This window comes from Pseudomyrmex gracilis, unplaced genomic scaffold, assembly GCF_002006095.1.
Source record: "Pseudomyrmex gracilis isolate BER0280 unplaced genomic scaffold, ASM200609v1 scaffold_33, whole genome shotgun sequence".
In the NCBI taxonomy this organism is placed as follows: Eukaryota; Metazoa; Arthropoda; class Insecta; order Hymenoptera; family Formicidae; genus Pseudomyrmex; species Pseudomyrmex gracilis.
The window spans coordinates 166,949-183,231 of record NW_018020617.1 but is presented as its reverse complement, the minus strand read 5'-3'; the positions used below and the strand labels follow the sequence as shown (position 1 = coordinate 183,231).

Sequence of the window (16,283 nt, the reverse complement as noted above, 5' to 3'; positions counted from 1 at the left end):
AGAAAAAGAAATTGCTTAAGAGAAGGTGAAAAGAACAAAGTTCGAGTTTTGAATAATAATATTTTTCACGCTCTCTCGCTAAGACTTTTAATTACACAAACCTCGCGTTTTTTTTTTTTTTTTAAATTCATCACGGCAGCCTGCGTATTTTGCGCAAGAAACAAAATTTGTTTTCCAGAGTTGAGAATCTCTGGGGCGCTCGAGTGTTTTGGGGTTAAAGACCGGGTGCAGAGAGCAGGTCTTACGTACGTTTCACGAGACTCCAATTTTCTCTCGTTGTTCTCCCTCTTTCAGTTTCTTCCTTTCAACGCCGAGCTTTCCGCACTTTCTCTTTCTATCGCGCCGCTTTTTTTTTCTTATACAGACACATATATATATATACGCGCGAAACGAAAGACAGAGTTTATAACGAAGCCGACGAATGGTCGAAACGGAATGGTCTCGGTTTCCTTTTCCTCGCTTCTTTATTTTCTTCATTTTAACTTCCGCTTGTCTCTTTGAGACAATTTAAAAAAAAAAAACGACTATTCGCGGCTGAACCTCAGACACTACAATTTAATGCGCACACATTAATAAATGTTTTTGCACGTTGTAACAGTTGATATCTTTGATATTCGACGCTTTCGCGATGTGTCGTAAGAATTCCTGAAGACGTGGTTCTTGGGGGATTCTTTTTGAACCGCGTGTCAATGTCACTTTTTTTACACCGACGTTTCGCGGACATTTCAGTTCACTTCATCAGGAGCAACCGGATACTGCATCAGTAATTGAAACCCCCCCTGAATGAAGTGAACTGAAATGTCCAGGAGACGCGTCGTGAAAATAATACTAATGCGGTTCAAACCCGAAAACCATCTTTGGAAATTGATATGTTACCAGAGAGAAAAAGTTTGATGCGCAAGCAAACAAGTTTCCGCAAATAGTTTTCCGTTGACAAATGTGACACTCGAGAGAGAAACGGTGATGATAAATCAAGACCGTGACCTAGACGCTTAGACGCGACTAGACGCGAGAAGGTCGTCAATTACGGAAATGCGATGAGTGGTGGAAATAGCAAGAAGAAACAAAAACGAGATTTTCTACAATAATATCGTAAACTATGACGAGAAAGAAAGAAAAAGAGAGAAAAGGGTAAAAACCCCCCTGCGCTTATGCGTGCGCGCACATGCATTATGGCCGGCCGGCTAGTTTGTGCACGACGTGGAAGTCTATTTCGAACGGAGAGGAGAACGCGTTCTGTATCCAGACACGCGCGGACACGCGCGCTTTGATACCGTTACGATATATAGAGAGAACGGCTAGAGAGAGAGTACAACACACACCCCTCACCGTCCAAGCCGCGCACCAGCGGTGCCCAATCGTGTAAATAAGCGATAAGGGCGCGTAGGTTTTCCTCCCTTTTTGCTCCCAAAACTACCGCATGAATAAAATAAGATTTTTGCTCAGTGTCATTATTTTTATTATTATGCAAAACTGCAGAAAGAAAACAAAATATTTAACCAAATAGATGAAAGAGAGAGAGAGAGAGAGAGAGCATTACTGACTTTAATTAATTTTTACTCCTACAAAATATAGGCTTTTTGTGAGAAATTTATTAAGTTTAACGGCCCCTTAGAGAGTCGGCAATATATATTGGCTCTGCGCGATAATTTTATTACGAGACGTGCGTTTATACAAGTTTTATATCAAATGTATAAGATAAAGGATATCAAATATATGAGACTTCAAAGAAAAACTCCCTCGGTTGTCTAAGAGTTAACGTAAATTTTGAGATATATTTCTACATTGTTTTCAATAAAAATTTTCGAACACAAACTACCGAACTGCAATATCGCGATATGAATGGAATTGCGAGCCTTATTTCACTTTCATTGATCGTCGCGATGGCGGGCACGAGCGACCAGACGACGACGTTTCCCGAGGCAGGCAGGAAAGAGGGAAATCGCGCGAGGACCGGTTGGCACTTGCATTTTTTTGCGGCGCAATTGAGCGAGAGAACCAGACTCTTAAAAGTGGAGAGAAGGACTCGTGTGCATTTTTATTGCTCTCTCTCTCTCTCTCTCTCTCTCTTTCTCTCTGTCTCGAAGAGGAAACTAGCGTGCACTCCTCCTTTTCGCTTTTCTTTCCTTATACGACTTCCATTGTCTCGCGAAAAGACTCCCCGGGTTGAGCACCACGGTAAATCGGATGCCCGAGCACATCTGGCTCGTGGAAACGCGGGAGTTGAGAGTAAAGTATAAACTATAGGGTGCCACCCCATCTCGTAGGGGCGGCGACACCCCCCTCGGGTCTCCCTTTTCCCTCTCCCCACGTCCTATCTCTTTCGTAGGTAATATTGCCGTACGTATGCGCAGCGCGCATGTTATAAAGAGGATGGACGAATGTGTGCGTTTTTCTATGAGAAAGAGAATGGAAAGAAGAGGGGAAAAGAGCGTGAAGATTATTATTATGATGCAGAAGAATAAGTATAGTTAAATAGGACAGATATGGAAGAACTATAACACGAGAGAGAGAATGAGAGAGAAAAAGCGCGCGCAAAAATGGGTTTTTTGAGAGAAAATGTTAAAGTCTCGAAAACAGATATTCTCATTAAAAATCTGTTCTTGAAGCGATGCGCTACGCAAGAAAAATCATTTCGCGTGTAAGATGAACTTTTTGTTATCTTATTAAATAAATGTTATCTTATTAAATAAATTATTGTTATCTTATTATCTTATTAAAAAAAAAAATAATAAACTATTCGATATTACAATAATAATTTATTATTATTATTTGTTATTATTTAATAATAAATTATTATCATAATAATAAACTATTCGAATTATTAAAAATAATTGTCGACGTAAAACAACAAAAACACTTACTTAAAGAAGAGAGAAGTTAAAGGCGTCGAAAGGTCTGCAAAAATTGTTACGCACATATCAGGAAAGTTCACATACGCCGCAAACAAAGAGCAATACAAATGGCAAGCGAGTGATTACGACAGCGCACGCGACGCGCGCGATCGCACTATGTACTCGCGCACGACGATCCCATGGAGACGAGTTTTCATGGTGGTCCAAGTTCTCCCGAGACACAGTCTGCGTAAAGGGTTGCTAAAAGCCATTCACGGGGCTAATGGCTAATGGGGTGTTCTTAACGCGGAGTGTTCGTTACGCCTCTCTTGTTCGTTCTTTGTGCTTTTGAAAGAAAAGCGATTTCAAAGAAGGAAATGCTTCGAAAACGAACAAAATTCTGCAAATTTTCATTCATATGTCCGATCTCAAATTGTAGTGGTATTGCGATTTGCACGTTTTTGACCGCAATTTAGGATCACAACTGCGATCTCGATTTGTGACAAGTGTACAAACAAAATTCACACAAAAATTAACTTTCTTTAAATATTAATTTCTTTATTTTAAAGTTTTATTATGTGATTAAAAAACAATACGATATTTTTAGGCTAGCGTGTAGACGTAAAATGTATCGTGGCGAAAAATTGATGATTAAGCACAATAAAATTCCGATACTACGATATTATACGGACGATTCGATGAAAAACTAATAGAGATAACCGTTTGATGAAGCTGGATCGATCAGACCAGGGATCGATAAATAAACGTTTCGCGCGACTTGTTAGAGTTTTTTTATTTGTACAAAAGTGCAGCGTGTGCGGAACGCGCACTTGTGTTATATGTATACGTGAACATATCACAAAATATAAATAATACATTTCATGCGGTCGCGCTGTGGTTGACGGACGTTATTTAAAAATTGCAGCAGTTTTACACACGATTTTTTTGTTATTTCACTTTTCGTCTGGTCGCGTTCTTTATTTTTTCATTTCTCGCTTTTCGCCGTCCATATGGATAATGGAGCGCAACAAATGTTAAATATAGACAAAGCATAAAATTTGTTTACACAGATCCATCAAACGTGTGCGTTGTGCAATTAAAAAAAAAGAAATAAAAAAATTTATTTATTTCAGTTTGATTCAATGTAAAGTTACTGATATATTTATACGTAACATTATATTTTCCGCTCCCTTATATGTGGAGGCAAACCTCGATATTTCTTTTCGGTCGAATGCAATGTTGAAAAACTACACGGAATTAAGACGTCAGTTGATGGAAAACTTACCGAGTTGTGATTGATGCGTCGGTGTCGGAGCCGGTCTTACTTTGTCCGGGGGACATCTCCTGGTGGCGGTGACGGTCGCGGGCAAGGGTATGCTCGTACTACCCCCTGTGCCACCTCCGGCGCCGCCAACTCCCGACGATTGTTTATTGTAGGGCGACGGCAGTCTGAAACAAAAACGACATTTCGCTGTTGGATCGACCGTTTCGTACACATTTTTGAATTCACAAAAACATTTCGCGATAAAAGAAGAAATATGTAATGCTGATTTTTTCTCAAATATTTGAACATTTTTTAAACGCATACTCTTTTCTACACTCCGTCTATGGAACTTCATTTTATATAAACAAAGATCACACATTATTATTATAAGAATGTTTTTTTTATTCTCATATGAAAAATATTCTACACGCTCGTAATACAGAAACACGACTCTCTCATCAAATCGTTGTATTCTACGGGTAATTAACTATCCGGTCGGTTAAATCTATCTGGCGAAACATATAAATCAGGGTTTAAATAGCCGTCGTTAGGTTCCTTTCAGCCAACAGCTTTTTCACGTATGCGCCAATGCGTAGGAGCACATGCTATCGTGTACACACTTGTGCTCGAATTACCAAGTACTGTCCATAAACCTTGTGAATATAACAGGGCTTGGCAGAGAAAACGGTCTTTGAGTTGTGCTCGCGCCGGGCGTTTAACGCTTAAACGTGTGGCCATCCGATATTCACATCTCTCGCGTAAATCATCGCTTTCTCCTAAATTTATCCGCTATTTCGCCGCAACGGAAATATAATTGCAGCTGCCAATCGGCTGTCTGAGCACCTCCGTGAGGAATGCAATCACTTCAATTCAAAGCCGCTAAGTATATAACAAAGGCGAAGCGATATCGTTTTTCTTTAGCCTTTAAAAATAAAGTAACGAACGATAAAATAGCACAAAATCACGTCCAATGACTGACACTTTAAATCCAGCGATTGACACTTCAAAGACCTGTCAATTTTTGTTTTTAAAAAGTCTCAATGTTAAAGGATTCTAAAATAAAATCCGAATTAACCTACTATAAATGTCAAGCAAAAATTAACAATAGACAAAACTGTTAATAATTAGAAAAAATCAACAAGCGCCAATTAAAGTGATGGTTAAATACAGACTTGGTATATTACTATAAAAATTTAAAAATTATAAAATATCTTGAAGCTATAGTTCACCGGCGATAGTGGTTTGTAAAATTACAAATTGAAAAAGTTGTTCAATTTTTAATCGAAAAATAGGATTTTGAGATCCAAACGCAACAATTTTTGGAGTTTTCTCAGAAGCTTGTTTTCTAATTAATTAATTAAAAATACAATTTTCTCGGCACTTCCCGTCTAGAGTGGACCTCACGTTTCAGGTTTTTGCGATTTTCTACGTCGGCGGTAGGTTTTGCGTATTTATTTGCATTGCATATACACCCACGTGTCGCGCTGCAGCTGGCGCAGCGTGATTCGCGAGACACACCTTTCTGCTGCATTCTTTATATTCCGCCGCTAATTACGAGAAAGGATTACTACTCGTACGTTATTTCATCTCGAATAATTTTTCCAAGCTTCACCATCGCAAAATCGCATCTTACTGTTCCTCGTGATCTCGACATTTATTCCGCGTGCAAATACAATCGCGTCGCAAATTGGCGCAACGGTGTCGCGCGCCGCAACGAGTCACGTTAACGAGAATCAAAGAGAAGTGAAGGCGAGACCTGGGCGTAGATAGCGCTGGAGCGCGAGAAAGAGAAATAATTCATTCTGGGTATTAGAAGTAATTGCCAGATCTTACGTCGAAGGCAAAGAGCGTTAGAGAAGAAGAGAAAGAAAAAGAAAGATGAAGAGAGAGAGAGAGAGAGAGAGAGAAAGAGAGAAAGGTCTGTACACCGGCGTGTAAAGCAAAGCCGAAGCTTCGCTATTCCAGCGGAGCGCAGGATAAATTTAGAAGATCTCGAGAGAAGGACTTAACAACCGCTTCCAGGAAGAAGCACGACAACGACCAGAGCCGTTCTTCCCCGCAAGGCGATATTATTATCGTGATTCTTCGACAGCTACCGTTTATCGTCGATACGCACGCAAGGACGCCGCGAATGAATACCGTTACCGCCATTGCGCGAGATGCGTTATTGAGAAAATGTATAGTTTTTCGAGTTTTGGAAGCATGTGGTGTGTAAAAAACATTGGATGTGATAAAAAAACTACAAGTAATTTTTTTTTTTTTTTTTTGATTATCAAAACCTAGAGTAGAGAGCGAAATCTAAAGAGAGTGAGAGAGAAAGAAGCGAAATAGAAATTGACAAATAATGTTAACATCAATATTTATTGCAACATTTTATATAAATTTTAGAATTGTTATTCGATCCGAAGTTTCTACATGTATTAATTTATACGTTAAACATAATATTTCGCACGTCAAGCGTATGGCTCTCAAAATCCTAATTCTCACACGGTTTAGTTTGCAAAAATAATATTTAATATATAAACAAAGATATAAACAAAGAATAAAATGACATTTCCAATTATTTGCCGCACTGGCAATTTTCGAAGAGTTTTGTCAATTACGATATTGATGCGAACATCGGAATTTGCAAACAGCATACGTTTTAATATGCGTTATATTATTCACGTTATATTATTCACAACTTTCTTTTGTGACTCCAAATCTGACGAAAAAACTGAGTGAATTGTACACTTTGTAAATTTTTTAGAGTTTTATTTTTTTTCTCACACAGGAAGAAGTTGGTTTCTTCGGCAGTCACGTTGCATCCAATTTGCGATACGTAACGGTTTCGCGACCTCCGCCCTGCCTCGCCACGATACATCATCTCGCCGATACATCGCGAACAATGCGCCATTCTAATTAATCAAAGCGGAGACTTGGCAAGAATATCTCCTGGGGAACGCGAGCAGCCGCGCGCGTTCGCTCCGTTCTCATCAAGGCACGGCCGGATCTTCGCTTCGAAACTGCCGATCGAACGTTGCTCTTTGTTCGTTGCGGACAAACAAGTTACACTTAATTACAAACAGTCGAGGTAGCGCAACACGTTCAAGCGCTCGCATTACTTTTCCCAACAAGTCTTACTTGCTTGAACGACGAAAAGTCTCTCATATTGATTTTTCTCTTTAAAAAACTTTCTCTCTCTATTTGATAATTCAAATGTTATTTTAAATCTATTTTTCGAACGTCTTTAAAATATCTGACGTCTCGCGTGTGTCATTGTGTTCTCAATGTTTTTTTTTTCTTTTTTTTTTCTTCTTTTTTTTTTTTTTTTTTTTTAAATCATTTGTATAGATTCGGCTCGATTCGGTTTCCGAAACGAGCTGTCCGGAATGATTCAATCGTTACGCACGAACGCGCCGTTGTCAGGTCGGATAATCCCCGGCTTACGCATCGCCGCGAGTCCTCGTTTTTCCTTCTTGATGCGCACGATCGGTGACACACGAGACGACACGCAAGTCCGCTCTCGTTTCACTAACAGTCGGAGCAGCAGGATTTAGCCCCGCGAATCGCGCGCGATCGCGAAACGTGCTCGCCCGAGGATCTATTTCTGCGGCCATTCACATCGAAAACATTGACTCACTCTCGTCGACCCGTGGATGTCTTTGAACTCGTTCGCTAAATAAAGAAATAAAGAAAGAAGACAAAAAAGAGAAACAGAAAAAGAGAGACAACTAAAGAGAAAGAGAGAGAGAGAGAAAGAGAGAGAAATCATTCTTATATATGGTAATATATTTATTTTGAATTTTGGAAAAACTGCAAAATTATCAGATGATTTGGACAGTTTTGGATTTGACAATTCCAGATTTTCAAATGAATGGTTATAAAAGCCAACGAAAATAATAAATTACTTAATTTATAGAAGCAAAAACAACGCGTGAGTCATAGACCTTCTCACTGTTGAAATTGAATTCTTCATGAAAATGTCTGGGATTTTATCTCTCCTAAAATATGATAACTCAGTGTAGCATCTACGATTCTCCGCAACGCAATTAATTTCTCACAAATAACATTCTAACGACGGACGGATATAAGGACAGTGTCGTTTCTCAACTACACGAAATTTCATGACCGATAAATTTTCCGAGCGATTCTAAAAGCGCGACTTTTTGTCACTCGAATTAAAATAAATTTAACCCTAGTCCCATAAACCCGGGATATTTAATGTTCGAGCGATTCTTGAAAACGAGGTATCTTGTTGACTATTTCTAAACAATACGAAAATATATCAAAACTAATTATTAACTATTATTTCCTTGATATAAAATATATCGAATCACATAAATTAATTTAAAGATATTTTGCAACTTTTTAACCAATAAACAAATCACCTCAGATATAAATGTCGAGATTTACATGCCTAAAAAAAAAAAAACGAGATTAGAGTTAATTGTTGTTCGACAAAAGAAAAATTCGCTTCTTCGCGAATCTTCCTCTGCAGCGGACCGACTAAAAAGGTGGTCAAATCGAGAATGCCCGGAGAAAAACGTCACACACCGAGAGGGGGAAATCCCTATCTTCCCTTCATCCCTTGCTATCTTCTCTTTCTCTCTGCGTTCCCGTGACGAGAATGAATTTTTTAAGCCGGTTTAATTAAAGGATCGTATTACCCTCGGCGTTTTGTTCCTGTAAAAAAATTCCATCCGAAATTTCGTATACTCTCTCGCAATGTTCCCTCCTCTCCTCCTCCCAAGTGTAATTGTCGATTGTTCCGCGAATAATCGCACCCCCCCTCCCCTAGGAACATAACGCTAATAAGATATGAAAAATGTCTCTGTCTACCTACGTGCGTTCTAAACTCTTAAAACCTCTGCGTCACATAATATATAAAAAAAATGAGTGTACAATCAAGTTGTTGACTTAAAATTTTCGCAATTTTCTCATTATTGCCTGCCGACAAATGTTGTTTGCGGTTTTCTGGCGCAAAAGCGTAATTGCACAACAAGGAAAATAAAGCAGAGAGAGAGAGAGAGAGAGAGAGAGATAGAGAGAGAAAGAGAGAGAAGAGAGTGAAACAGCCGGTCACTGCCGATCTATATCGAGAACGGAAAAATGCAAAACCAGATCCGCCTGGCCGGTCGCGGCCGATCGCCACGGGAACTCGGGGAGACCGGTTGTTAGGACTTGTGGACCTCGCTTCTCGCTACGTACATACACACGTAGGTCGCGCAAGTCTTCGCAACACCTACGACACGCAATTCGAATCGCCAACCGAATCTCACTAATTCGCAACTTGCTTCAACAAAAGCGCATCGAAATATATAATTTAAAATTACTTGTTGAAGTAACAATCGTAATATTGTATGCGACTTTTTTGTGCGATTGCTCATTGTTTTAGGTACTTGTTAATGTGTAAACAATTGCCTACGAGAGAACGCGCTCTATTTCAAACGCGTCAAACCGCGCGAAAATGCGTGTGCAAAAATACGATTGCAGACTCTTGTATGACTGATCCACCAAATCTCTTAATTTGCTATTAATCTATAGAAAAGTAAAGTTTTATAAAATCAAAATCTCTCTCTGATCTAATTTGATTTCGCGCAATAATCAATAAATACAGAGAATTGAACTCTGCAAAAGCGACTTTAATGTCTTTTTCCGAGCGAGCAGCGACAATTTACACGCGTATGGCACACATGATTCAGGAAATCCTAAATATACCGAATAACCGGTTTCGTCGTGGCTTGTGTCTCGAGAAGCGAGAGAATGAGAATCGAGACACACAATGAGGTATATATAAGAACAAGAATATCACATCGCGGGAGCGGGGAGAAAATAATAATACAAGAAAATCTCCAACACGCGATATAAAACGATACGCCCACGACGTGTTCGATATTCGGAGCAGGGAGATTAAAATTTTTGTTCTTTTATTGTGTGTGTCGCTTTCTCGATCTTGTGGTGGTGGTGGTGGGTAAAGTTATGCGAATTATTTGGCGGATAATAAAAACGCCGGGATACCTGTGCGCTTCCGGCGAATTCGGCAAACTTCGTGCCTTCCTGTTTGCACCCCCGCTACTTCCGCTGTTCCCCATGACGCTCCACTGATTATTATTCCTTTCCTCGTCGAATTTTTCGCAGATGACTCTCCTCAAACCGGTGGAGCAGCCGTTGCAAGTCGCACGTTTTGCTCATGTCATTATTATAAATCTATTTATATTTGTTCGAAGCAACGCAGTTTTGTGTTTTTTTTTTTTTTGTTGCGTTGTGGAAATAAGATACAGCAAATGTATTGATTTTTTTTTTATTGATTATGTTCTCGCAAGAACAAATACATTTATAAATAAATGTCGCAAAATACTTGAGATGACGTATCAGGGGTTTGACGCTTTACTTTAATTCTATAAGTGCCAGTTTCTTTTTTTTTTTTTTTTTGCTTCTTCTATCTCGGATGTTAGTGTTTGTTTGGAAACCGTAGCACGTGCGTCGTTTTAATTCTCAAAGGAGTATCTCGAGAAATGAACGAGAACATTCGATGTTGTCATCCCTTTCTCACCAAAAACGCTGAATAATTCAGTCTCAAAATGCTTCATGAATATTTCATTAATTCCGTCTCGTATTCGTTTCTTCGAATTAAATATTTTCCGTCTATTGTTATTTCCTTTCCGCAGTTCGTTGATCTTCCACAAATCGAGTTAGAGAGAAATCAGTTCGTCAAGGTTTACGAGAAAAAAAAAAAATAACATCTTCAAGTTGCGGTAATTTCTAATGCCATGTGCAGTTGCAACAAGTTGCGCTCCAAGATTGCAGCGGAGAAGGATATAACGAGGATCTCTCTCCTCACAAGCAAAAGCCGATTGGCGTGCCAACGGACACTTTCGTCGTGAATCGATCTGGATTGCTTGAATCGACCGACTTACTGTTAATCGTTTTCTTCAGACAAGATCAGGCTGTGGATCCACGATTTGACATTTTTTTACGGGATCGATGCGGAAAGGCGATCACTTAAAAACTCTCAACAAGTTCCTCACAAGCAGTTAGATCGGATAAAAAACGGTCAGTCATTTACAGTCAGATTTATATCGTGAAGTTTGAAAATTGCGTTAACTCACACTTTCGTATTGACACTTACTTTAATTCGTCATAATCACATTATGTGTTTTTGCTTTTTTCCCCACTATGTAATTATATTACAAATACATAAATTTAAACATGTAAGCTTCGTATATATCTTATCACGTTTTTATTATAATATGTATATATATATATATATCACATTGGTTTATAATAAAAATTAACTTATCAAAGTTTGTTTTTATTTTCTAATTACTCTCTTGTCTCAAGAATCATATTGTTTCGTCGTTAATATTTTCATAGAGATCCAGAGAGATTAAAAAAAAATCCTACTTTAATTAACTCTTGACTTAAGCGGGTACGCGATTTTATTGAAGCCGAGTCCTCTTCGCGAATCAATCTTCCCACGTTTTTCAAGCACACGTCCGAACAAATCTATTCTCTCACGTTCAAACATCCATAATCCATAAACGTATATCGTCAACTTCCATCTTCATTTCTTTTCTCTTTCTATATAATGCAACACTTTCCACGAGCGCCGATCACTATCGATCCTTCGTGGAGCTCGAGGAGCGACACTTCGCTGCGCGCCGCGAATGATCGAGCGTATCCATCGATCTTTCTATACTCGAGAGATTCTCGAAACGAAACGAAGAGAACGACGGGAGGAAAAGAGCGAGAAGAAAAAGTCCGATAAACCGTTCGACTCTTGAGAGCATCGTCGGCTTGAGCGGCGACGACGACGCCTCATGGCGACCACGGCCGACTACCACACTCCGTCGTGATGGTCATGGTGGTGTGGCCATGGTGTGTAGGCATCGTTGATGGCCCGTTTCGAACTGAACCGCCGAGAGGCCCGTCGAGAGAAGAGAGAGCCATTCCCGTTCCCATAGCACGTGGTGCCTTCCCTCTCTATCTCTCTCTTTCTCTGATGTTTCCCCTCTTCCGCTGGCTGGTCCCTCGTGACCCCTGAATACCCCTCTTCCACTACCAGCGTCCCTGTCGTTCTCCCGTTCACCTTCCAGCCCCCTGCGGCTCACCCCCGACTTCCCCATGCAGATGCACACCTTCCCTTCCCTTCTCTTCCCTTCCCTCATCAACCTCTCTCTCTTTCTCTCTCCGTTATTCTCTTACGCGCGTTTCTGGCATCTAACAGGAGCCTCTCCTCTCCGTCACTCTCTCCGTCTGCTACTCTGATGCCGTTATGCCTCATCCTTGTCTTGCTTTCTCGCACCCTTCTATATATTTTCCTTCTTTCTTCTTTTTCTTCGTGTTTCGTCCTTTTCTGTTTTCTTCGGATACACCCTCACAGGATCGGTCCTTGTCTCTCGATAACCCCCTTCCCTCTCTCTCTCCCTCCCTCCTTCTCTCTCTCTCTTTCTATCACGATCTTCTCCATCTTTGTCTCTCTCTCAGTTTCCTCTTCCTTCCTCGTTTCAGCTTTCGCAGTTTCTCTGGAGCTCGTTCTCTTCGGTCCTCCCTCCTTCTCGTCTGAAATATACAGCCAACCAATGGCGGGCCTAGTCTTCCCCGGGAGCCGGCCAATGTCGACGGCACGCTCGACGGATTTTTAAGCCATTTTTATGCTAATGTTCCCCGGCGCGTTCTATGTGCACGTGCACGATACGCACAATCGCACGCCTCGAATGTATTGCGCTTCTAACGAGGTGTACGTAAGGATGTGTGAAGCTGTGCGACTCTCAACCCGTCAAACATTACCTTCTCAAGTAATAACTCTCTCTCATTCCTATATAATATTAATCTCACCGTTTTTTAATTAACATCCGCATTAGACTCTGCTTCGTGTATATCTGGTGCGCGTTCTAAATTCTATTAAATTTTATAAAGTGTTGAAGCAGAGTCAGAATTTAAAATAGTTCCAATTTCAAGATAGAATCGTCGTCAATTGCTCAGAAGATGAGCAAACGAGAGACTCGAGCGTCAGAATTTTGGTTTGTTCATTGATAAACGAGTGTAATCAGTTCAGTGAATTTCGGCAACTCTTTACAAATAACTAAAACACATTGTATTTACAAATAATTATTAGTTATTTTAAAAAGTGTGTAATTTTAGGTTTTTATGTGCGTTATAAAATATTTAAGCAAATACACGAACACACTGTGTAAAACTAATATTGTTTTTTTTTGTACACGAAACCTTTCTGAGAAGTGTTTTCGCGCGTTGCGCAGCAAGTTTAAAACGTCATGTATATGGACTACATTCTGAAACGTCGAATATTGTGTTCCGCGGTCTCGAGAGCGAGGTCCACGACGACGCGCGCCCACGCGCGAGGGACTAGGGTATACACTTCGGGCCATAATGGAGCATTGTTAATATGTTAATGCCCGAGGGCCCTGGCTTCGGGTTTCTCTCGCTCCAAGAATTGTTACGCGCTCCATTAGGTTCAGAGTTTGATTCCCCTTTTGGCACGAGAGAGAGAGAGAAAAAGAGAGAGAGAGATAGAAAGAAAGAGAGAGAGAGAGAAAGAAAGAGAGAGAGAGAGAGAGAGAGAGAGAGAGAGANAGAAAGAGAGAGAGAGAGAGAGAGAGAGAGAGAGAGAGAGAGAGAGATTTTTCTCGGTATTTCCGTTATCTCGACACTATCTCGCGGACCGAGAATTTTTTCGTCCAACATTACCTGGCATCTATTTTTGGATAGGGAAGGGACATTTACACAATGAAAAATATTAGATTGTCCAACAAGATTTGTAAACTTCTTTTGAAGGTGACGTGTAGCGAAGCCGCGGAAATTCTACACCGACAATTTAATGACACTACCCGCAGGATGGCAAAAAATCAGTCATCCAGAACGACGCAATATTTAGTTTGATCGTATTGTTACACGAAGAGATTTAAAACAAAGCTTTCGAAAACTAAAAAAAATTCAAACTTTTTCCAGCTACTCAGTATAAATTAACCCTTCAGTGCCAGACATCAAAAAAATGATCTACGAGTTGTTCAGACTGGGTCTGTGAGATCCACGCGACTTTAAGTTTGAATATTTCCGCAAAAAGCGGAATATTTTTCGAATTTCTTTTGGATTTTTTGAATTGAAAAGTTGAATGATTCTGCGTCGATCAAAAGATACAGATTGAAAAAATCTCTATTAGCTTTTAAAGATACAAGCGTTTAAAGAAAAACCTGACAAGGTTTGTTTCGAAAAAAGATTTTGTGTGTGTGTTTAAAATATCATAACTTTTTTGCGTAATTAAGAGTTTTCAAAAATTCGAACGCAGTTTTTTGTACGGACTTGTTCGTACTTTCAAGAACAAAAGTATTTTATAAAAATTGAAAAAAGGAAAAACGTTTTCACAATGGATCTTTTGGGACGTTTTTTGAAAAATGCATTTTTTTAGCGCTTAACTTTGACATGCAATATTTTAAGTAACAAATCAATATTTAGACATATTATTTTTTTAAATAGAAAATTTTAAACGATTTTGCGTCGATCAAAACGACAAAGTAAAAAAATCTCTATTTTGGAAGATAAAAAACCTCGTATTGGTTTAATATACGTTTCTCCCGTATTGAGGGAAACATATATTTTGACGTAAATGTCCCATGTTTCTCTCTCTGTCTCTCTTTTGCTGATATAAAAATATTATAAACTAAACTCTCTTGGGTAGAGAACCACCCGATGTATTTCCTCGGAATGACATTCGGTCTTAAATTAAGACAGATTTCGGGTCGGATGCAAGCATACCTACATGCATGCCCCGAGTCACTCGAGATACTCGATCACAATTTCGGAACCGTTACTCATCCAAGCAATTTATCGCCTACTTGAGGGTACGGCGGTTTAAAAATACCGACCTTGACAGTTGAGGCATTCACCACGTGCGGCATCCCTGCGTGTGCGGTCGCGTGTGCATTAATAAGAACACGAAGTCAGTCACGAATGACGTTTGTAAACTTTTCGAGAAATTGATACATCCTCCTGATTTCATCCTTTTCTTTTCCATTTTTGTTTTCGAAATGTAATTTCTGGAGCAGATGTTATTATCGAAACTCTTGAATTTACAGTTATTTGCGCAGTTCGTTTAATTTGGCGTGTTTATTTTGCGTGTCACGTTATTAAATCGCGTATTTTATTAAATTTTTTTTTTTCCTAATGAAAAATAATACTTCTGCGCTCCGAATAAGTTTCTCAGCGATACCACAAACATAGTTTTCTCTCTTTCTATCTCTCTCGCGCACGCGTGTTTTTTTCTCTTTTAGTTGATGCAATTAACCGCGGAGTAATTAAAATATTTGAGATTGTGTGTGTGTCTCCTCGGTCGTGGAACGCGTTTTCTGCATGTCGAAACACTGGTGTAACTGTATGCGCTTGAGCCGATGTTGAAAATATGAGAAAGCAGACGAGAAAGAGGCGAAAAGGAAAGGAGAAAAAAGTAAAAGGTAAGCTGGTTGATTAACGCAGACGTTAATGAGCGCTGCAACCTAGTCGTCGTTTCACCGACAGGAACAGTATCGATTCGACAGCGGCGACAGAAAATAAAGCTCTCGACATGAATATTTGTAAAATGCAAAGTTGTATACGTTGAATAAAAACCGTGTCAAACTTAATGTAAAAAGAGAAAAATATTTCTTACAAAATTATCATTAGCGGTGAATATGAATGACACGGTTAGAGACAAGATGATAAAAAAACTTAATTTTATTTTAAATAGAATGAATCTTTTTTCCATCTTAGGTATTAAACTCTAAAACTGAAAAAAAAGTAAAAGAGCTCTCTTTAATATAGAAACTTTTTGATAACAATAAAATGTCGCTTATAGTAAATCATATTTTAAGTTAAGATAAAGATATGAAGAGATCACATAAATTTTTAATATTGCTCTGCAACAGATGATACACATATAATTTAATCAATTTTATCGAGCTACTTTCAAGCTTCAATGTTGCCAAATATTTCAATCATAAAAAAAACTACAAAAAAAATAATTTATCAAAATATGATAACAATATGTGTCTGTATATCCGCAACTGTTACAAAAACTTTCTCGGTATCTACTGCAGATATTTGAGTTGTAGGTAACTATTTTACCGACGTTAAACTACATAGAAACTTTTCTAAAGAGAAAAGTGACGTTGCTTACTATCGGTATAGTAGAGATCTGACCATTTAAAAGG

At 39.2% G+C, this 16,283-nt stretch overlaps 1 protein-coding gene across 4 annotated transcripts in view; it reads right to left on the bottom strand.

Annotated features, from left to right (window-relative positions):
* LOC109852705 (protein sickie) overlaps positions 1 to 16,283 on the bottom strand; it is a 191,813-nt gene that overhangs the window by 61,731 nt on the left and 113,799 nt on the right. For 3 of the 4 annotated variants that reach the window (XM_020424121.1, XM_020424120.1, XM_020424123.1), the window contains one exon: positions 4,120 to 4,283. In XM_020424121.1, coding sequence (XP_020279710.1) covers positions 4,120 to 4,283 — 164 coding nt within the window. Of the gene's footprint in view, positions 1 to 4,119; positions 4,284 to 10,098; positions 11,320 to 16,283 lie in introns of those variants that run through there. The other variant, XM_020424124.1, reaches the window with a different exon arrangement.